This window comes from Aotus nancymaae, unplaced genomic scaffold (genome assembly GCF_030222135.1).
Source record: "Aotus nancymaae isolate 86718 unplaced genomic scaffold, 86718_ANA_hifiasm-v0.15.2.pri h1tg000059l, whole genome shotgun sequence".
In the NCBI taxonomy this organism is placed as follows: domain Eukaryota; kingdom Metazoa; phylum Chordata; class Mammalia; order Primates; family Aotidae; genus Aotus; species Aotus nancymaae.
Genome location: NW_026988473.1, coordinates 33,360,867 through 33,384,845, shown reverse-complemented (window position 1 = coordinate 33,384,845; position 23,979 = coordinate 33,360,867). Strand labels below are relative to the sequence as shown.

Sequence of the window (23,979 nt, the reverse complement as noted above, 5' to 3'; positions counted from 1 at the left end):
GGTTCCTGGTTCCATTACTTTTTTTTTTTTTTTTTTTTTGTGCTGGCCCAGATGTATATCTTCATCTCTTCTAAGGTTGAGGCAATCCTTATAATTTTCTTCCTTTTTCTTTTTTTTGGGGGGGTGTTAAAAATCTTGCTATATGCAATACCAGCACTTTGGGAGGCCGAGGTGGGAGGGTCATGAGGTCAAGAGATCGAGACCATCCTGACCAACATGGTGAAACCTCGTCTCTACTAAAAACACAAAAATTAGCTGGGCATGGTGGCGCACGCCTGTAGTCCCAGTTACTCAGGAGGCTGAGGCAGGAGAATTGCTTGAACCCGGGAGGCGGAGGTTGCAGTGAGCTGAGATTGTGCCATTGCACTCCAGCCTGGCGCCTGGCGACAGAGTGAGACTCTGTCTCAAAAAAAAAAAAAAATCTTGCTATATATATGACTTTATTTATTCTTACATCTTCTGAAATCGTTAAAGTTAAAGGTGGATCATAGATCAAAAACATTCTTAAAGGTCTCTACTCAAATTATTTGGTGTCATTGTATCTCAGAAACTGTAATCAATTGCCTGTGGCAAATGAATAAAATCAGAACCTTTGTACTCAATGCTTTGGTACATATCCCTGAAAATAATAAATGTTAAAAAAAAAAAAAAAAAAAAAGGCCAGCCCTTGATTCCTGACATGCTATTCTACATTTGGCTACTACAACGTTAAAAGGATTTAGAACATCAAACTGTGGATCTGCTTGTTTTAAAATTTTATCTGTAATTCCACATGCATCCCCACCCCCATACACACTCACCAGATCTGAATATGGTAACAAGGAAATCCTAGTAACTGTAGCACTGGAAAAATGGTTCATATGGAAATAAGCCATTTGACTGGTAAAGCTGGTGATTTTGTTCTCTAGGTGGCACTATTACTTCAATTTTTGGTGAGTTGCTTAAATTACCTGAAACTGCCCGTTTATTTTCTTTGAATTCCCATTATATGTTTTAATTTTATACAAGCTAGTTGTAATTAAATGATAGGTTGCCTTCTAGATTTTATTTCAATAAGCCAGTTTGAAGTTCAGTGATTTTATCATATAATTTTATGTTTCCTTACTATATTGTCTTAGAGTAAAGAAATCCTCCCTTGCCTGACCTCCTCTCTCCAAAAATGCAGAGGCATGTCAAAAACACAGAGGGTCGTCATAAAGTTTCCGTCAGACCAAAGGAACCAAGATGAAAGCATGTTTAAGAGCTACTAGGTTCTGGGAGATTTCAAAATCAGGACATTACTACCATGACAACCAATGAAAAGTTCTTTCAAGTGAACCTTTGGGGAAAACTATATAACGTTCGTTACTCTCTAGGCTCTCTGGAAATAAACTTTTACTCTATTATGGCTGTCACTAAAGCTTGTAAATTTACTTTTCTTCCCTCCAATTATTCTCCTGTCCCACACTCAGCCCCCTAACTCACCTAATGCAATCCATCTTCAAACATCAATCTATAAATGAGACATCAGGGCAATGAGCCACTTCTTAGTATCTAGTTTATTTGATAAGATTTGTCTCACCAAGAACACATGTGCCCCAGAGCTTGTACTTGAACTTAAATACTTAAATGAAAGCTTCCACACTTATCTGACCAGATACTTATATTTTTCTACAGAAAAGAGAATACCTTCCTGTCCCACTTAGAGAACACACCCATTTACCACTCCCGATTTCCGCCCCTGCAAAAGGTTTTCAATGTCAGTACATTAGTGAGCTCCATTGTTTTGCATCTGCCATCAATAATGATTCCATATACTCAATAATTAGGTCCATGACCTTTCTAAGTCTTTTTAGTGTACATACTCTGGAAATCCAGTGATGCATTTAAGTATAAAATTATCTAGGATTAAATAATTCTATGCCTTAAGAAGAAGTTTAAGAGGACTTTTAGGACACACATGACTAAGCCTACACATGCCAAAGGCACTCTATGTTTCCTAGGTTTAAATCCCACATGCAAATGACATATGGATTTCATTTGCCAACATCATTTATTGCTTAACATTACTCCATACTAAATAGAGTAAATGGATGCAGAGTGTAACCAATAAGTTTGCTCATTCACTTTTGAAGCCCATCTGTGCATGTTATTCATCCTAATAAAGAAAATTTATCACAACACTATTTGATGTGATTCTTGTTCAAATGATTTCTTCTTCCATTGAACAACAGCCAGCACTTAAAACCTAGAATTCCACAGAATTCTCTCCACAATTCCACTTTAAAATGCAATTCACAGCTTGAGATCACAGAGCCTGCCAGTGGCTGAATGGCTGTACTAGATGGCTGAGAGTCCTTCAATTAAGCAGCAATTTTGCAATTAGTGGAAACTGAGTGCTCTATAACAATTGTTTGAAAACAAGCTGTGACAAGTTAGCAATTACCTTATAAAAGGGACATACTCACTTTTGTTGTGAATATGCATAGGCAAGCCCCCTTACACAAATTCAACTCTTGCACACACAGAGATGCAAGTTGAAAATTCACATTTTAATCACTAAAATCAAATCCATATTATGGGCACCTGAAATGGGAGTGCCTTTCTTCTCAAAAGATATTCAGAGTTTAGCTATCTTCCACTCTCTATGCTGTTTTTATTCAAGAAGTCTGAAATTTTTCTTCTCTACTCTGATATTAATTTCCTACATCTCAAAATGTTAATAAACTACTTGAACACGACCTTTCCAGTCTGTAAATCTTCAATTTTCTTAAGATTAAATCTACGATTGAGACCCAAAGCTGCTGCCTATTATATCTCACAGTTCACACTTCTCTCTCTCTCTCTCTCTCTCTCTCACACACACACACACACACACACACACACACACACAAAGAGAAAGCGCGCGCTAGCTACAGGTTTTAGAAGATGAATGTAAAAAGAATGTAGACAAGTTCTTTGCTATACTATCAGGTGGGCGTGCCCAGCTCACTCTGTGTGCTGAACTACAAACCACGAGAAAGAAATGAGATTATCAATCATCTACATTTTGACTATTGAAAAGCTGATACTCTTAAAGATTTCACAAGGAAGGGAACAGCTTAATTCTCATGGTGCCCCGTTTAAAAAGGAAACCCAAGGACTCTGAGCCAGGATTTTAGAAATTTGCTTTTTGTACAGGATTTCCCCCTCCTGGTGAGTCAAAATGAACGAGAAATACCACAGGACCTTCATTCCCTCTTTCGCCATTTACGAGATTAAGGCAATTAACTCACATAATGTAAATGAATCATTTGGGGTGATGACTGCATTTTAGGCAAATGATGACTTTCTTGGTTCCTTTGGTTTGCAAGTAAAAGTTACACACATTGAGAATACACTCTGAAACTGATTTCCTAAATGCTTTATTTTCTGGATACACCAATGTTGACCTACTATACATCTTAAATGGCTTTAAAATATCACCTTAAAATAAACAAAACTTCCAGCTACTAACTTAGCTCTGAATGGGCTATGAAAGGCTTCAAAGATATGTGAAAAATTATTGTTATTTTGCTTTAAAAAATGTAATGTCTAAGCATGTCTGCAATGTTCTAAAGCTTCAAAACACGTACGTGAGCCTTGTTTATCTGGAAATCATTTCTTTCTGCTTATATCATTTATAAATAGAAAATGTTCTGTAATAACTTAAAATAGTTCCACATACATAACGCTTTTTGTGTCAGAATACTTACTGGTCTATATTTACCAACATTTATCACATTTTACAAAATGAAGTAGAAGGAAAAAAAAGACAACGACTTTATGGCCCTGGAATTCCAGTAATGGTGACCAACGTGTTTTAAATTCCAGTAAAGGTTATGGTTACATTTCGACAAGTGTCTCTTTCCTTTCTCTTACCTCTCCTGCTAGCCCAGAGGTAAATTTACCAAAAAGAAAGAAAGGAAAAAAAAAAAAAGTCTTAAGCAAGTCATCTGCAAAACCAGGGAAAAGGAACAGGATTTTAGTGATTGTTTTTAAAAGGTGCCGTTTCCAAGGTCAAAACTTTGTAGTGTAATTTAACATGCTATGCTACCTATTATGTGTAATGCCTTGAAGTGCTGCATGTCATAACATCAGAAATCTCCACCTAAAAATTATGTTGCATGAGGTAAGCACTGAAGGCACACACGTTCAAATTAAATCTGTAATTATGCCTCAATAAATTAAAATGTAAAGAAGACATATCAAATTGTAAGACCAAAATGGCTTTTGACCTTACAACAAACTCATATAAAAATAGGTTTTTCGATAATAATGAAGAGGGGAGAGAGTTTTTGCAGGAAGTTGAGACAGTAGGGAGGGGTCTCATTTAATAGCATATCGCCTTTTATATGCGGTTAGAAAATCAACGTTCCCAATTACGTATTACTTTGGTTTAAAAGATAACTGTACTAGGAGGATTAATAAACACTCAGAAATATGCTTTTCTTCGCTTCTGGCCAAGAACATTCCTGCATGCTTGTCGGAAAATGTTCTTTGGTTGCTACTGATATTGAGAAGTAAGTGCAAGATACCTAGAGGACCTTAAAATAAGAGTCAAGAAACCCTAACACACCCTAACACACCACCAGTCGAGGCTTATCAAAGCTCCCCCAGCTCGAGGAAAAACTTTTGCAAATTAGCCAAACGGGAACGACGAGTCAAAATTCACCGACGACGAGTCGCACGCCCCACCGAGCTGGAGTCAGCAGCACCATTCAACAAGTCCCTCCTACCAGCTCTCTAAGGGATCCCGCAAAACCTTCCCTTACTTCCCCACCCCCAGCCTCCCGCCCCCAGCAGCTGCTCTTGGCAGCATGGCCAGCAGAGGGCACCCTCTACCTTCCCTAGCTTCGCTCTCTGGGTCCCCTCCTCCTCCTCCTCGCCTCCTCTCCACCTCGGTCCCTCATCCCCGCTGCACCCCCAACACACAAACACTACATCCTCCAGTTCACCCCGCAGCCCCGAGACTTCTTCCTTAGGGATGCCCCTAGTCTGTAATCTCCCCTTCTTTCCTGTCAGGCACAGAGCCCCTAATCCTCAGCTATTTGTTTCCAGGCGCAACTCACCCATTCCTCTTCCCTGCTCTGCATCCCCACAGACTAACCCGAGTCAGGAATCCCCCACGTACATCCACCCACTCCCCGAAAGTCAAAACTCTGACTTCCCTGGAGGGCGCTTCAGAAGTGGGGTGCAAGATGGGGAGAGGCGTGGGTTCGGCCAGCCCCGGAGTCTCGCAGACCCTTCCAGGTCTCAGCGGTAGGAATTCCGCCTCCCAAGTTTTCCAAGCTACGTAGGCTTCGGATCTGTGAGTCCACTTCAGTCTCAACTCCTGGGGAGCAGGTAACCGTGTGCAGCCCCAGGACAGGGTGCGGGCTGAGGGCGCAAGCTTCCCTCCCCACTACCCCCGCAAATCGGCGCGGGGACCACCCTACCCCTGGAATGATTCCTAGTCCAGCCCCAGCACCCTCCTCAGTCAGGGACCCCGACAGCACTGGGTCCCCAAGTCTCTCTCGACCCCTCCTGGGCTGGGGGAGGGCTGCAGGGGATACCCAGGGCGCCGTCTTTGCTCCCACCACGCAGCTCTGGGTCTCCTCCTGGCCCTGTGTCCTCTACTTCGTGGCTTCCCCGGGTCCCTTTTTCCCAGGTGGTGCCAGTTGACGCCCTGGGTCGTGGGATTTGGGAGAAAGCTCCTCAGGAGCAACTCCAAATCCTCCCTTCTCCCGGAGGGGAGGAAAGAAGGAGCTTGGCCTCGTCCCACAACTTTAGGGGGTCCCCAGTCAACTTTCTCCCGCGGACGGGCGGCTCCCGCGCCAAGCCCCACGCCCGGCGCTCTCCTACCTCGGGGTCCACACAAAGCTCACGGGTCCCCAGCGGCGGAGTCACATCGTGGTTCCGATTCTGGCTCCAGCGCCCAGCCCCGGTCCCCGTCGCGGCGCTGCTCCCCGCCGGCCCCACAGCAGCAGTGGCAGCTGCATTCAAGTATCTCATCAAAGCCCCCCGAGCAGGAGGTGGGGGGCGCACCAGGCTGGCTCCTTGATCCGACCCGGGAGCCCGAGGCGCGACGGGGTGCGCGGGACAGCGAGCCGGCGGGTGCGCCCGGGCGCTGCGACGGTGGCGGGGACCAGGAGCTCCAGGCTGCGCCTTGCGCCCGGGTCAGACATTATTTAGCTCTTCGGTTGAGCTTCGATTGGTCAAACGGCGCCGCCCCCCCGCCCCCCTCCCCCGTCTCGCCCGCGTTACCGATACCCGTTCGGGGCGGACGCTTAAAGGGAACGCCGCGCCTTTTCCTCGCCCAGGGCTCAGCCCCCGGGGGACCGAGGGGCGCCCGGGACTCCCCGTTTCCCCGGGCCCTGTCTTCCCCATCCTTCCCCGGGGTCCCGCGACATCGTCCCGCGAGCCCTGTGCCCTCCCGGGGAGCCTTGGGCGGGACGCCCGAGGCTTCGAGGGGTGTTCCAGCCCCAGCCCCAGGGAACCCCGCGTCCCGCGCCCCCTGCGGAAACCCGGGGTGTGCGCGCTGGGGTGGGAGGGAGCGAGTGAGAATCGGACGCCCCGAGGTCTCACTCCCCTCGCCTTCAACTCTCCCCTTCCTCCGCATCCCAGCACCCAAGTTCTCTGGGAGAGGGCGTGCGTTTCACGGGCTACAGACACACCTTCCCGCACCTTCCCGCACCACGGAGCTTGCGATCGCGAGCACACAATGAAATCGCACAGAGCATGGGGCTATTGGTTTACTCCGCTGCCTTAAACACGCCGGCTTAAAGAGTTCGCGTACTGACCTCTCTGGAGTTTGCCTAATAGGAATTCAATCAAGATAATAACGGCATTTTTTATTGATGAACGCCCCCAGATAACGTTACACCAAGTTACTTGTTCCAGCCAGGAAGCCCAGGCAATGACAGCCCTCGCTAAAGCCACACGCTTTCTAGCAGACCAAACAGAAAAACGGAAAGAGAAAGAAAACAAACCCACCTTTTCAGTCACTACTTGTCAAAGTAACCATCAAGGCAGCTGCTCTGGGAAAGACTTCGGCCCCCAAACTCCCAGACTCTATTATTTTTTCACGTCCCCTTCGCTTAATTAAAGGGGGGAGGGGGCGCGAGTCTTTGGTGCCCGGTATGTACTCCTTCTGTTCTGCAGCAAAGAAGTTAAATTATTGATAGTGGAAATTGCATGGCGGAGGTAATACTCGCACCCCATCAGCGAGGAGCTCCATTTGATCTCGGCAGAGGCAGGGAGATTTCATGCTAGCTCGCCGGGGGGAGCGGCAGCGCGAGCAGCCCTCTCCGCGGTGAATGGGAAAGTGGGTGGGAGTCCACGAGAGGGCTCCACGGTGCCTTGACGTGCGCTGTCATATGATACCTCCGCTGCCTCGAAATAGACACTCTAGTGCACGAATTACCAGAATCAAAATTCAGCGCATTTAAAATGATACATCTTTTATTAGAAGAGTTCCGTTCCAGGGCATTGCATGCTTTTGCAGATGTTTTCACTTCCAGCCCCAGCAAACACACACACACATAAGCTAACCCTTTTAATAACGAACCAGGGCAGCAAAGATAAATAAAGTCTTCTGCTTTAATCAGAGTGGGGGTAGGGGATTCGAGGGTGGGGGCAGAACTGGCTCCGTTAATCCTCCCCTACCCTCCACCCCCACCACTGCCAGCAGCAAAAGAGCAAATAGCTTTTCGGGTTCTCATTTGCCTGTAGTCAAGACCCTTCGAGAGAACTTATATGGCTGGGGTCCAGAGGACATTTTCAATTAGCCATTTGATGTACTCTGTCAACTGTCTACCTGTGTTCCTGCTTTAAAGCTGAATTTTCTTCTCATTAGTTCAACCAATTTGTGCAGACCTTAAAATTTAGAATAAAGAACAAGACAGCAGCACCGTACTTAACTTATAAAAATCACCTGAGTGAGTGTTAAAATGAAGGTTCCTCCTCCTGCAATTGTGATTTAGTAGGGGTGGGGCAGGGTCCAGGAATTAGAATTTTAACAAATACCACCAGCAATTCGGATGCAGACAATCTGAAGTCACACTTTGAGAAACACTCTCTTGTGGGTACAACACTGGCTATCAGAGGAATCTCCCACCAAGCCCACACCCAAATTCTGCAGGCAGCTTTCTGTGTATGTGCATTTTTCTGTAATCTCAAAGGGGATTGACCTAATAATTGTGAAGACTCACTGCTGTAGGAATTTCCCTAAAGACTCCAACATTAATTTTGCTAAAGGGAAAGATTTATAAACAGTTTCCTTTCCTGGACCCTCTTGTGGTTACCAAGAATGTACTGTTGAACTGAATATATAATATTATTACATACTCAGTTCAATTTACCTAGGGGTTTACAGTCAACAAAATGAATTCACTAACATTAGCTATTTTAGAACTTCTAAAGACTAGTTAAAAGAAATTATTTACCCGTTTTATAAAAGAAGAATCCAATACTCTGCCAGGAAATAATTTACCCACGTTCACACAGTGAAGTACCAGGGACAAGACTTCAGTGAACTCAAGAATTCCTGCTAGAAATAACCCTGCTTCCATCTCCCCACCTCCTAAGTGAAGCTATCGGTTCCTTGGAAGTGTTATCAGAATGTGTGATCATTCAGAGCGCCTTTGCAAATTGTTGGACTAAATAGTCAAATTATTCAAATATATGCATATTCTTCGAGTGTCACACATTTAGCTTTGCACCTCTGTCAACTTGACAGAGCACATGACCAATACAAACTACCCTACAGCACAGATGGTGGAGTTCATTGTGGAATATTTAATGTATGTGAAATACGCAGGCTAACCAGAAAGCAATAAAGGACAGAGGGTATGAAGCTGGGTACTGTTACCCCAGAAACCCTCTGCATTGGTTCCCAGGTTGTAAGCTGAATGCATACACAGCTTTTTTTAGTAGCATAATACAATTTAAACAGCTAGTTTTATAAATTAAAAAACATACTTGTACTACATTATAAAGGACTGGAGGAACCGTACTCCAAACTTTTTGTTTTAAAACTTTATGTTAACTTTAAACTGATGCTTTACATTTGGTTAAAAATGAGTTCTACCCTCAGGTTTTTAAGCTCAATTGGAATTTATTTTCTTTCTGAAAAATACCTGGCAAGTTAATACCAGGAATCTAAGCTAGCATTCTGAATGCTGCTCACTTAGAAGTTATGGGAAATCTTTTTCCTGCTAAATTCACATTGGCAAGTCAGCATTTCTGCTGAAGGAAAAAGTGTTCTCATTTCCCAGACTCTGATTGGGTGGGTCTATGGCCAATCTTCTTATTCCTACTCTCCCTTGACATTATATAAATAAATGTGTGTATCTTCGCTTTCCAGTGTGTGGTGCAGTTTTACTGAGGAAAAGACAGAGGAGTCAGAAATGTCAGGGGTATTTAGAAAGAAAAGAAGATCAAATACCAATTCAGATAACCATGATGAATCACACCTCTTAACACTTCTGAGCATTTCCAAACTTTCTGATTTGTGATTATAGCATTACCAAACTGTATGTGACCAGACTTAAAACACATACTTATTTGCCTTAAATTACATCTTACATTCAAAAACAATGACGCCAAGGTAAACAAAAGTTGTACCAGTGCCTTACATGGAATTCTAAATGTTATTTTTTATTTGCTTAATTCAAGTAGCATATAGAGATAATTTTGGAGGTCTAAAATCAAAGTTTTACAAAATTATTTTCCCTATTGTGGGCAAGGGTGATGCTGAGAACATACAGCATACATTTCTTGTTCTTCTTAAAGATTGGTCTCTGACATGACTGATATGTTAGGAACAAAGTTTCCAAGTTTACAATATGAACATTTTCTTTATTACTAAAATGAGGGAAAGTTTCACAGCTTGAAAAGAAGATGCTACTTATTTCAGTTTTGTAGGGCTTAAAACTTAATTGTGAATTCATCTGAATATTTCTTTTTAGTTGTGTTCTAATATGATCCTAACCCAATGTTTCAGCGGGGACAAAGGTCAGGAAGAAATGTGAATTTCCATCTATTCTTGTCAGGAAATATAAACTAATCCTCATTACCCAAGTGGGAACAGAGGCAGTAGGCTCAGATTTGACATTGACATGTTTTTTCTATTAATAATTTTAATTGGCTGAGGTCAATACTATCACTATAAGCATTTTATATTTAATTGTGTTTATTTTAGCTTCCTAGTTACTCCTACCTTCAGTCTTCCTTGCAAAATAAAAAATGTTGTCTAGTCTAGTATCAAATGAGTTGACCTAAAAAACTGCTGAAAATTTCACTAATTGGCATAGGGAAATACTAAGTAAACAGAAAACTCTGCTGCTGAGCAGAGCTGCAGAGGTGTTTTCAAATTCATGCTGGATAATTTCAAAGGCCCAGCCCAATGTTAAACTGTGTCACTCGCAATCCTTGAAATTCTTGTATAAGGCCTGTCCTGAGAAAAACCTTAAGGGAGAAGTAATTTCCCTATTCATCAGATGATATATTCTCTCTAAGTTTTTTATGAACTGTAAGAATAGCTCTATACCATACTCAAATGTGTTCAAATTGGTCAACACCTGTTACAGGGGTTATGTAACCAGGCATAGCCATTAGTGGCAGACAAAAGAAAGGAACCACAGCAAGAAACTTTTAGAAGTGCCAAGACTAGAAGAGTAGAACAAGAGGGTAAAAAACTGATCCCATATGGGAATAATATTTAGTTGGATCGAGAAAAACAGCGTAAAAACCATTATGAAGCTTTGAGACTAAATTCTCGTATGTTTGGGGAAACATATGAGAATCATCAACTTGTAGCCTCCAAGTTACCAGATTTTTGCTGAGAACATTTAAAAATTAATAATGAAGAATAAATTTGGCTTACTTATAATATTTCTATAAGCATGGTCAAAAAGGATGTGAGAGTGTGGATATAAGTTACAACTGACAGTAATAATATAGCTATGGTATTAGCTGGTTTTCCTATGAGAAAAGTCATGAGAAGAATTAACAAATTTAAACCAAAGGGTTTCAAGACACTGAATCAGATGTAAGATGAAGATTAGCTTATTTTTGAGACTCACCTATTTAGGCTGTGTGATGATTGAAGTGAGAGATTTCTTACAATCAAATTTTATATTCTTCATGAAAAAATGGAGAAAGAAAAATATGCAAAAAGATAATTTAGAAGAAAAAAAAATCACCAAACTTCCTGAAGTATTATTTTAAAAACACACACTAATAATTTGGCCTACTTTCATGTGATTCTGATACATGAATCTACACAGCACCTGTCTTTATTGGTCTTTTTGGCCAAAGACTTGGGCAGGATGTGCAACTGGCTCTTTCTACCTCCAGATAGCGCAGGCATGGTGAGAATGAAATCCTCAATAGCACATGTATGAAGAATGGGTTAGGCTTTAGATTTGTCTGGCATACAGAATCATTTGGAAACATCTGAAACCCCTGACTTTCTCAACTTATTTTCCCTTCACTTCATAGTTACAGTCATTTAGTTGATTAAAAATTGCTGAGTACCTACTATATGTCAGAGCCTATTCTATGAGCTGATATAGGCAGATGCATAGAATACATTTCAGCCCTTTGCATGCTCATATTCTAGGACATAAGAGTTGTATTTTAATCCACCTGTGAATTTGTTAAGCATAGGAAGTTTTATTTTGTTTTGTTTTCACTTCCCGTAGGCTTGGTGTGTAGAAAGGTGATGGTAAACATGCCCCTAGTGGCCAGGGGTTGGTAGTGATGGACAAGAAACTTGCTCCCAGTGCTGGAGTGGCACTTAGAGGCTGGGGAGGGCCCACCACGGTTGATCAGTCTCCAGTTATTTTGGTTAGCAGTGTTTTACAAAAGGTAGATAAAGATAAGGAGTGGATAGGGTGGGAGGGAGGAAATGAGACAATTTTTGCTTGAGGCAAATAAATTTTCTAAATATGATAGATAGACCTATAAAAGATAGGTCCAAAAGGGATCTTAAGAGATTATCTCATCTTCCTCACTATTTATAGGCCTATCATTGCAGACCAGGGAAGTAGACTATACATCCTTCTTCTGGGGAGCTATCTAGAATCCAGCAATGCTAGGGCTTGGAAGTTCCCATTTGTAATGCATTTTTGTTCCTGTTGCAATTTATATCTTATTTCATTTCATTCAACCTTAGTGAAGATGGAGAACAGCTGCTTACTAACCTCCTTGTGTTATTAAGTCACCACTCAGACTTTTCTCATAGCAAAAGATCAGATCTCACAACCTTTCTTCATAAACTCCAACTTTCAACCCATTAATCATTTCCCTTGGTCTACCCTGGACCTCCTCCAAGGTCTCTATATTCTTCTGAAAATGTGGAGCCCCAAACCAGACATGTGTGTGAAATTATCCAGGGCTCAGGAAACACAGGAGTCGTGAATTATCTGAACACAGCTGTTGGGAAAAACTAAAGGAAAGATTCAATCAGATTGACAAATCCTCCCCTTGCAACTTGGAGACAGAAGTGGTTAATAAAAAGATGAGCCTTCATAACAAAGCTAGATCTCCTGTCCTTAGCTTTTAAATGAAGCATTATTTTCAAACGAAACAGTGCTTGAATAGAACACTTAGCTTTCACTATTTCCCCCCTCAACAAAATCATTTAAGAACCAGTGACTTTTCTGTACTCCATTTAATATCCGAAGTTGTAGACCTTTAACATTTAAACTGGGATTGTGCTTTCATATTCTCAGGTGCTTATTATATGCTGATATAATTTCTCTCAAAGGTAAGGTCTATGAAATACTGCACTACTTTTGGAGCTTTAACTTTCACCTAAATTGAACCATTTCTTTTCATTTTGTCTGCACTCAAAATCTAGTTAGACTAAAATGAATGCAATTAAGTTGAATTCAGTAAAAGAGAACTAAGCTAACCTACACGATACCTAGAATCGAGTCTTCATAAACTCATCAAGTATATCTCCACTATGGCTTTACAACCCAATGTGACCAAATCATGAGGTCAGCAGAAAGATCGTTCCCATAACCCATGGTTGTCTGTTTAGGAGATATTCTATGGCGACTGTAAAATCAATCCAATTGGCCCAAGAAGACATTAAGCCAGATGAGATATAGAATAAAGTCAGCACTCTAAAAAGAAATGGGGTAGCAGAGGAGAACATTTACTTCTTCTTCATAATATTACCTTGAGAAATTGTCTGGGGACTTTGTAACCAAAAAGAGACAACTGCAGTGTTTGCTGTAAGCAGGTACTTCTGAAACCTTAGTCAGCCAGTGAAAGGCACCAAGAAGTGGTAAGCCTAGTAGGATCTACGAAAGGGTGAGGCTGACACAGATGAATAGGACAAACATAATGTTTCATAAAAGTTGAAGACAGCAAGGTGGGGTGGGATGGGGAATGAATTGGTGAAAGTACAGCCATGAATTTAAATTCCAGCCCCCCATAATTGTTTGTTTGGTTGGTAGCCACTGCCATGTATGTACTCTGGGAAATTATTTTTGCTGCTTGGACAGTACTCATGACCTGAGAATGGGGGGTGGTATATGTGGGAGGTGAGGGATTCTATGGCTAGAAATCCAGTTTTGGAAACTTAGCTAGTGTCTCAATAGTCATAAAGTAACTGTAGGATATTTAAGAAGTTTAAAGTATAATTAGTTTTGTCCTACCATTTTGAAATTAATAATATCTTATTAGAATGATATTAAAGTGTTGTTATGCTTATGTTTTAGTAATCTGTTTTTCATTTTATTTTGAACATTAAGGTAATTAAAATCTTGCACAGACTGTCCATTGTTTCCTTCTGATGGGACCGTTAGAAAATAGAAGAAATATCTTTGTCCTATGATTCAGATTTTAAGGCCCAGGTAGTAGTCAAAAGAACTTGGGTCCTAATTCAAGCTATGTCAGTGTCTGCCCATGTGACCTGGGAAAGGGACTTCACTAGCCCGAGATTGTTCAGATAGATACTGTAAAATAATATACCATATACTTGTTTATTGAATAAATTGAAAGATCAACCACTGTGCACCTCAGTTGCCTAATCAATAAAATGAGGTCAGTGGGCTATAAACTGAGTTTGCTAAACCTGGCAACACATTCAGACTTTAACTCAGAGAGAATAAATGATTTAGGTAATTTCAATGCACGAGGGGAATCAGTGAACTAGATCATTTGTAAGGTACTTTTTCTATCTAAATTTGAACTCCTTTCAGGAACTGTATATCATTTGGTAAACTAAACTTGGAATTCATGCAATTATTTCCCCTAAAATTAGAACTTTGAGCCAAGGTAAGGATTTATAGCCTTCCAGCCATCATATTCTTTAGTTATCTCTGACAAAGCTTTAGGTGGACTTTTTCATACATCAAAATGTCCTTTAGGATCATCCCTTTTTGCTAGGCTGCTTTCGGAACTCTGGGACATATCAAATCCATTATGTGTTCATGGTGTCCTTCCCTGAATAAATCAGAGTAGAAGTGGGATGAAGTCTCTCCATGGATTTCCGCATCTTTGATTACTTATATGCCTTTGGCAACTCTGCAAAGACCACCGACTTGTGCTATCTAAGACATACCAGTATGCATCCAATCCCTCATTTACAACCACATCTTTCTAGGAGCTGCTTTCTAGGAGGAAGATGGATGAAATAAACATAGCAGGAAGAAGCCCAAGTAGATATATGACTCCCTTATCCAGGCTGTATCCCAGCTTAGTCTCTAGAGCTAGTATCTGGAGTTCTGAGTTGGTACAAAGACACAAAGGACCCACACACCAATTCCTGGCATGCTCCCAAATGAGAGGCTATTTTCAGGAAAGTTCCAAGTTTGGAGTGGATCCGTTAAAGGAAGAACATTGAATTGCACAAGGAAAGCCAATAAACATTTTAGTCCCCAACAGGGACTATAAGCCTTGTAATTATGTTTCAGACTGTGCTTGTCCATCCTCTTCTTCTCCATATCTGTAAACAATATGTTAGCTTTGGAGGTTTGTCATCCACTGTGTGTCTTTAGAGAGGGTGTTCCTCATCACAGCATCTGCAGTATTATAGCCAGTAACAGTTCGAAAAAGCAAACTTATGAAATAGCTTCTAAACATACCAAATCCTAATCCAAACAATTTATAACGTTTCTTACTCAATAACTCTCAGAAGTCAACTAACTTGGAACTGCCCTAAACAAGTTAAGAAAGGAGTCAGACCTCATCCATTGGGTTAATAAACTAAAGTAAGTGGAAGAAAGAACATGCAGGTGAAAACTTTCAGATTCTAATCTCTTCAGTGACTATATACTTATGTCTAGATAATTTTGTATTTTGATAGTGTTTTAAGTGTGATGATAATTATAATAATAACAGCTAAGATTGAATAGTGATTTTCAGATTAGTTTGGTGATTTTAAAAAAGGGCTTTGGCATTAGACAGACCTACATTTGAACCCAGCTTTGTCACTTATTGGCTCTGCTAATTTAAGATAGTTAATTAATTACAGATAACTCAGTTTTCTTATCTTTAAAATAAAAATAATAATCTTTGCCTAGAAAGATTGTTGTGAGGATTCAATGAACTATGAAAATGCAGAATGCTCACCATAGTGAGCTCAACGAAGTAAGATTTTATTATTCATGTATTTGATCCTCACAAAACACTTTAACACTTTTTCTGTTTTATGATTATGAAAACTGGGCTTCAAAAAGGATAGGTGACAATTAGCTATTTGAAAGTCTCTTATCAGTTAGCAAAGATCAAAATGATTCTAAAGCAGCACTCCTGACAATGAATTTTGAGACTCATGGCCATCTCAAAGAGTTGCGGTCAAGATCTCGTAAGAAAACCTGTATGTAAACCATCTGATAATGGGAGATCCAGATTAAATCTGGGTGGTAGCTAGGAGACAGGGAGGCACCACTTTATAATGGACTTTGGAACCAGAAAACTTTAGGTTTGGAGTTTAGTTTCTCCATTTCAGATTTTCTGTGTTAGTTTAGTCAAGTTACTTAAATTCTCCAAGCTCTAGTTTTCTTAATCTGAGAGTTACTTTGAAGGTTAAGCAACATATTCCAAATGCAAAACAAATAACAGCACTGGATGAATGCAAAATAAATGTCATCCCACATCATTACAATTTGCACATCCTTTCCCATGGTGCAGTAATGACAAACAGGAAGAGTTTCAGTTGGGTTAGTGAGGTCAGAACAGGTATCTTAAGCAATGCCAGTTAATCACCAGAATCTGAATTTTGTATCTTTTTCAATGGAGTGATGGATTGCTAGGGTAATGGGGTTGTGCTGGTGATACTAAGGATAAACACTGGAGTATTAGCAAGCTCAGTCAACAGAAACATGCTTACCACACCCTCGCCTTCTCAGCCTTTGGTCCTTTCCCCACATGGCAGCTTGTCTAATGGCAAATGTGAATTTTAAAAGTTTTCTCCCAATGCCAGTTTCCTTTTGCCAGGAAGGAAACTCCAATGGCTAATGTTAACATTGACTAAATTAACATTTCTGAATCTATACTGTGTTAATAAGTGCTTCTCAAGTGTTCTGTTGTCAAATATGTGTGGGAAATGTTACACAGTAGTATTTTCAGGCTTTCTCACCAGTATACATCACATACACCTTCATATCACATGTCAGTTTTATAGATATTTCAAAATACCAGTACTTATCATTACTTCAAAATTATAATATTTACCTTGTGGTTAGATCATTTTTAATGCATTAAAAAGCATATGTATTACTATATCACACAATATGTTATTTTAACTGTTTTTATAACTGTACAACAATGTCATTGGCTTTCTTTGTAATTTTACACTTTTATTTCATTCACTTAGATTTGTTATTTTTTTTTTTAGACAAAGTCTTACTCTGTCACCCAGACTGGAGTGCAGGGGCTGATCTTGGCTCACTACAACCTCCACCTCCCAGGTTCAAGTGATTCTCATGCCTCAGCCTTCCAAGTAGCTGGGATTACAGATACATGCCATCACACCTAGCTAATTTTTTGTTTTTGGTAGAGACAGGGTTTTGCCATGTTGGCCAGGTTGGTCTGGAACTCCTGACCTCAAATGATCTGCCCGCCTTGGCTTCCCAAAGTGCTGAGATTACAGGCATGAGCCACCGTGCCCAGCCCCATTTAGAAATTTTTATGAGAAGGGTTTACATAGGTTTTACCAGACTGCCAAGAGAGTAGAGTCCATGGCACAAAAGTTGTTACAAACTCCATGTTAATTGAACATGTAGTAAAGAATAATAATAGCACAGCAATTTTTTTTTTGAGAGGGAGTTTAGCTCTTGTTGTCCAGGCTGGAGTGCAATGCCGTGATCTTGGCTCACTATAACCTCCACCTCCAGGGTTCAAGCGATTTTCCTCCCTCAGCCTCCCAAGTGGCTGAGATTACAGGCACCTGCCACCATGCCTGGCTACTTTTTTTTTTTTTTTTTGTACTTTTAGTAGAGATGGGTTTCACTATGTTGGCCGGGCTGGTCTCGAACTCCTGCCCTCAAGTGATCCACTTGCCTCGGCCTCCCAAAGTGCTGGGATTACAGGTGTTAGCCACTGCGCTGGGCATCAGAGCAATTCTTAAATACTGATTATGGAAGTTATTGGCAAGGAAGAAGTCCTTAGCAGAGAAGGAAAGCGAAAGCAGAAGAAATCACTGTTTCCTACTAAAGTAGTCAGAATAACGATGAGCATGGAAGGTAGAGAACAGTCAATTCAAGAGCCGCTGTATAATTAGGACTCCATCTTCCTTTCCCTTTTTATTTTTCAATTTTCTCCATATTCCTTTTATTTTTCTCTATTCACTCACCCTGCAATGTCCTATCCCAAAGACTTTGGATGTTTGTGGCACCTTTCTGCAATCAACTAATTTGTGTATTTTTTTTTCTCACAGTAGTCTTATTACTTAGAGACAGGAGGTGGTTGACTATTTCCTTGAAGCTGGAGATAAATCAATTCTAACTCCTTTTGGCGTTGATGAGCAAGGTGCTCCAAAGAAATTTCTAGATAGCATAACATTATAGCATGCACTCTGGAAACAAAGATCTCAGAGCATTTTCTGCCACTGTAAATCAATTCTAACTCCTTTTGGCGTTGATGAGCAAGGTGCTCCAAAGAAATTTCTAGATAGCATAACATTATAGCATCTGGAAACAAAGATCTCAGAGCATTTTCTGCCACTGTTTAGGAAAATTGTTGGATCACCTTTCCCAGGGTGTGAAGATTTTGGAGTGCATTTCACATTCACTCAGAGGTTAAAAACTTTGACAAGTATATGTTACTTCTGGTAGTGGTCCAGAAAATGCCCACAGTGGGTCAAAATGTCTCATACAAGCTACAGCTTTCTCCCAGCTTAGGCTGAATTGTTAAATCCAGAGGTCACATGTTACTATGCTGCTGGTTTTTAGAAACAAGACTTAAAAAAGATTTTTTATTTTAAAATTAATACTTTGGAATATATTTTGCCATTTGTCTAAAATAGAATTCAAGAATGATGTCTGTTATCCCTAGTGCATCAGAAGTTATTTTAAATATGGCATCTTTATAAAAGTCAATAGCTGCCTCATCAAAGGGCAATCATGTCTAGTGTGGGTGGCTGTGCCAATTGTTTTTGAACTACTGCAGCAATCTAGCCAATCCCAGGGAATGGCTTGCAGTCTTTCTACACCCACAATTTTTTTCTTAATTATCTCCACCAGGCTGAGTTAGCTAAGGACAGATCTATAGCATTTCCTGGATGTCAAAATGCCCACACACCTTCTGCAATCCTTGGGCACCTGCTCCCTGTCATGTTTCATTTGGTTGGTCCATCTAATTATCTATTATCATGTGTATATAATGCATTATTCATGAGACCCATGCAATTTCAGGATGTAATATCTTTGATTTTAAAAGGAAATGACCTGAAAAATTAGAACTTCTGCTTGCACAAAGAAAATAAACAGCAAATTTGATAGCGGGTCTTCCACTGCACCGCCTGCTTTTAAAAATAATCTGCAGAAATTTGAGATCATTCTCTATATTAAAACTTTCCTAGCCATCATTCCATAAACCAACAGATTCAACACCCAGATTCCTTCTACTCTGGGTTCAAATATGTTGCTTTGATTTTTTTTCATGATATACTTAACAGGTTAAAAATTTGTGGTATCCCAAATTGTAAATCATCAAAGGTTAGGGTAACTTAGGCTTTACTTTCCCCCACAAAGTAAGGCCTAAGTTACCCTAACCTTTGATGCAAGAAATAGTTTCACTCAAACTTGGAACGGAAATGGAATTTAGAGTTTATTCTTAGAACATCTCCTTTGTTTTATGTGTGAGGAAGCAGAGATCAAGAATGACTGATTGACTTTTTTAGCTACCGACAAGCAGTTGGTGGTAAAGCCTGAACTCGGGATTTTAATCTTATTCACTGTATTCTCTTGAAAAAAGGAATCTTATGAGGTCTGTCCCCTTCTAAGGATTGGAGCAAATAAAGATACCAGTCTTTGTCTCTAGGCTATGAGATCCACCAAGATAGGGACCATTCGGTCTTGCTTATTCTCGAATCTCCAGATTATAACACAGTTCCTGGCACATAATAGCAAGTAATGTGTTGCCAATTAATACTTACAAAATAAAATTATGAATGCTAGATTCTCTATAGAAAGTAGACCTTTTGAGCAAAATGGGAAATGGCCAGACAAGCTCATGATCCACATAAGCATCAGAATATCTATCAAGATAAACAAGTACCCAGGTGTCCAAGACTGGGATGAAATTCCAGAAGGTCGAAAGAAAACAAGCCAGCATGAATTTATCCATCAGATATGGGCTGGGCTAAGTGACCTCTGAGAACGTTCCCAGACCACAGAATCTATGACTCACAAGTAAAAGTAATGTACATCTTGGCTTTGGCTCTTCTTATTCTCTGTGTTTGTTTTATGGGGAATTAGCAACTATGACTTAGATGGTGTGTCAACTGCAGGAAGATTCCTGTTTTCTTTGAGTTTCTAACTGAGGGAGAGGGAAAGACTGTCTTAGGAAGCCTAGTTAAAACTTTCCATTAGGCCTGAACATTTTGAAAACTATTTGTAGACCACGCTTTTAATTTAATTAAATAAATCAAAATAGGAGAAAATAATGTCTACAGCTCCCTCTGGTACCTTAGTAGGGTTTAAGGCAGCATGGTCTAGAGAGGCACAAACGCAAATTTTCTTAAAATTTGAAGAAAGATTCTAAGTTAGTCTTTATATCTTACTGGCAGTGTAGTGTTAGATAATTCTGCACCTTACTTTCCTCATCTGTAAAAAGCGATTGGTGATTACTACCGTATATGACTGATACAGAAATCAAATGAAACCTGTAAAGAACAGTCAAAGTATTCTATGAGTCTAAAGTGTTATTACTAGGAAATACAAATGAAGTCTGTACTACAGCAGAACAATTTCTTGTAGGACTCTTTTTTAATGTTGGAAAGAAAAAAGAAAAAAATGTCCACCTGTTTTTAAAAACTCAGAATGAACACTCCAAAAATTGACAAATGAGAGTAGAGGCAGGGATCAAGAATTCATAGTTCCATCTCTGCACCATAGTGTTTTAGGGGTATTAATCTTTATGAAATACATGTGTATCTTCCTCAAAAGACACTTGTTAAAGTAGCAGCTCTACATTCCAAAGTAAAAGAAGATGCCATATTTTTGAAATTATAATCACCTTTAAGCCAAAAAGGGGAGAATTTTTTTTTATTGTTAAAAAATTTAATCTTTCTCCCCTTAAGACCTGTATTTCCATAGCACTCAATGGTGGTAAGCTTTCACTAGATGCTAATGTTTATTTTTATTGTTAAGTACTACACGATGTTCTTGACATAGATTATGGCATGTAAATTTAAAAGACTCACTGCTTGTTAAATTCCCACTAGAAAACACACACAGAGACACACACGCCCATACACACACACGCGCGCGCGCACACACACATACACACACACAACAGTAGCAGATCAGCAGAGAAAGACACCAGCCAAAGAAAGATAATTTGAGATACTTCTGAGGTAGCAGTTGTAAAATTAAAATAAGCAACTCATTAAATTATCCATAGAGTGAAAAGAAAGCTGCAAAAATAGATATTTTTCTGGCAAGTCAGTGCTTTTCAGAACAAATTTAGTTTTCAGCAGAGCCTTTAAATCTGATGATATCAGTTCATATTCATTGGAGTTATTTAAGTGGTTAGACTAGTTTGTCCTAATTAAAATCAAAGAGTAGCTTTACTGGCCTTTGATAGAAATATATTTAATAAAAAATATGCTCAGTTAGGCCTCATTTTAACTGACAGATTGTAAGCAATATGATCGAGTGAATGTTATTTGAGCAAGTTTGAGCCTGGTCCCAAAATCACAGAATGAAAAAATAAAAATCCTTTATAAGTCATACTTTCATGCTGGTTTTCCCTCATTTCTGTTTGTTGGCGTTGGTGGCTGATGATCTATTTTGTGGTCGTCCAGTCCCTTGCCTTCTCTCTCTCAGTGCCTGATTTTGGAATGTTGTTTCTTACTAAAGCTTCCCCTAGAGGACAGGCCAGGAAAAGGAAAGAAACTAAATTTACCAGCTTCTCTTCTTATTAAGAAATTAGATCAGAGATTTGATGGGGAAAGAGTCTGGCAGATAAAAGGGGAAGCTTAGATATGTCGATTTCAGATCTTTAAAAAGCCTTCTTTCCAATCTACATTAATAGACAATTGAAAAATAATATTTTATAAGCCAACTAATCACTTGCTTTTAAAATCCCCACTTACTACCTTGGGCATATAAATTAGATTATGTTTTAAAATAACTAATACTCTGGTTCAGTCAAATGAAAATGCTGTATGCAAATATCGTAATGATACCTCCCATTTATGGAGTGCCTGCTTCCTAGTATGCAAAGCCCTTACAGACATTCTCTTCTATCCTCCAAAAATTGCTGTGTTGTAGGTCTTACTATCAATGACACTGAAAAAGCTACTGGCAGGCCACACATATTCCCATCTGAATCAATGCTGGTATACTCCATTGGGGGAGATAGACCAAGCTAAAATCTAACATACAGAAATATTAATATGCCAGATCGGAGGTAAAAAAGTAGGCTAGGTTACTGTTAATTTAATAGCAGCTAGGTTAAAATTCTGTCTCTTTCCTCTTTCTTCCCTTTCTCTCTGTCACCTTCCAGTCTTCTGACCGATTCCAAACAGGACAATTGAAATGTCTTGCCTTCAAGCTGAAGAGCTCTTTGTAAATACACATAAACAATGAATATCAGGTGCACCATTCTTAAAGTGACATTCATTTCCACAACAGTTTAGGTGAAACCATGTCACCTTACAAGTCGAGTGTGTGTGTATGTGTGTGTGTGTAGAGGATGACGTGACACTTTTGAGATTTAAGTTTTTAAAGAACTCAAGGTTACAAGACTTAGACTGTTAAGCATTTTTCCTCCCAGAGACACGAAATCTACAATTTTCTCAGTTCAACTGTCAGATAAATTGGCAAGTAAACTAAAAAGATAATATTCCCTTAACGATGCATTCATTTGAAGCCCTAGCAACTGTATTAGGCAGCAGCGAGTATTAGCTAGCAAGGGACGGCGCGGGGAGAGGGAACTCTGCAATTTAGAGTGACAGATGATTTTTTTCCCATCCATCAAGCTGCCTCAAAATGTCACAATATTTACACCTCTTTCTTGGTGAATTAGAATCCAGAGACAAGCAGACAGACAGAAAAAAATAATAATTCCGACCGGTTGCCGCTTGATTGGAAAAAGCAAGTATTGCACCTTTAAATTCTGCTCCTCCATTCCCCGTTCCCCCCGCCCCCCACCCTTCCCGGGATTTTGCAATAAATCTCCCAGTTCTGCGTTCGGCCCTGCAGATCCGTATTTAAAACAGCACCATCTGGGAAGGGTGGGTGGCGATGGTGATGCGGGCGCCTTGGAGTTCCTTTGCAGCACGCTTGGAATTGCATCAGACTGATCAGAAATCCCCCCGCCCCCAAGCCCAGCCCCTCCCGCTACGCTCCCCTGCGCGCCCCTCCCCTCCCCTCCCTGCGCGTAGATCTGACTGAGAAAACGACTGGATCTCGGAACAATCTGTGCCCCATTCGCTGCAGGCTTGCTCCGTAAACCCTGCCCTACGCTCCCTTTGTGTGCCGAGCAGCCAATCACCGTCATCTGATCCTAGCGCCTGTTTTTTATTTTTTCCTTCTAAATTTCCACAATATCCTCGCGTCGCCTATGAATCCACCTGCGCAGAGTTGGGATTCTTTCGTTCGTTCGTTAAAACAGTCGAGTCTTGAGTTTCGGAATTAGGTTTTTCCCTATGTTCCCCTCACCCCTACCCCAAGCTCTTGCCTTTTAATTAAGAAGAGCTGATCCGGGGAGGAGTCCAGAACGACCAAGCCCTGGGGCGAAAACTGCCACCGGGCACGGCTCTGTGGCCGGAACAAAGGACCTGAGAAGCGGGTGGGGGTGAGAGTTATAAGAGTGTGGAGAAGCTGTTGGCCCCCACCCAGGGGCGCGTAAGTCCCTGAGCTCCCCGAAGAATGGCAAGAGGACAACGCAGCCGCGCGCTCCAGCAGTTCGCGATCCCCCGGGGGTGCAGGCGGGGGCTGGAGAGGCAGAACACAGGACTGGGCGGCTCCGCGCCGCTTCTGTCTCACCCGCCAAGTCCCCGACATCCACCCTCCTCCAATCCCCCGGCCCACACGGGTGGCGGCGGCGGCGGCGGCGGCTCCGCGACTAGCCGGCCGTCCTCCACCGGTGCTTCCGGACGCAACCTCGCCCGGGCAGGGCGGTCTGCGCGCCCAGCTGATTGGTGGCTCTGTCCAGCCGCCGCACGGAGCTACGAGTTTTCTTCTCCACCTCCTCCAGCCGCCCAGGCCCCCTTGCCCGGCCCGCTCCCTGGCTCTTCGGTCCCGAAAGGACCTTCTACTCCCAGGCGGAGGCCCCCGTTTCCCTGAGTTGCCCCTACTGACTCAGACC

General features: G+C 41.1%; 1 protein-coding gene across 8 annotated transcripts in view; it reads right to left on the bottom strand.

Annotated features, from left to right (window-relative positions):
* Nucleotides 1-23,979, bottom strand: part of BDNF (brain derived neurotrophic factor) — a 74,959-nt gene that overhangs the window by 48,424 nt on the left and 2,556 nt on the right. Inside the window, exon 1 of one of the 8 annotated variants that reach the window (XM_012452243.2) lies at nt 6,973-7,297. The exons of 5 other annotated variants lie outside the window; for them this stretch is intronic. Coding sequence is in view for 2 of the 3 variants with exons in the window: in XM_012452238.2 (XP_012307661.1) it covers nt 5,842-5,991 (150 nt within the window). In the remaining variant the exon portion in view is untranslated. Of the gene's footprint in view, nt 1-5,841; nt 6,143-6,653; nt 6,720-6,972; nt 7,298-23,979 lie in introns of those variants that run through there. 2 more of the 8 variants (XM_064365082.1, XM_012452238.2) reach the window with 2 other exon arrangements.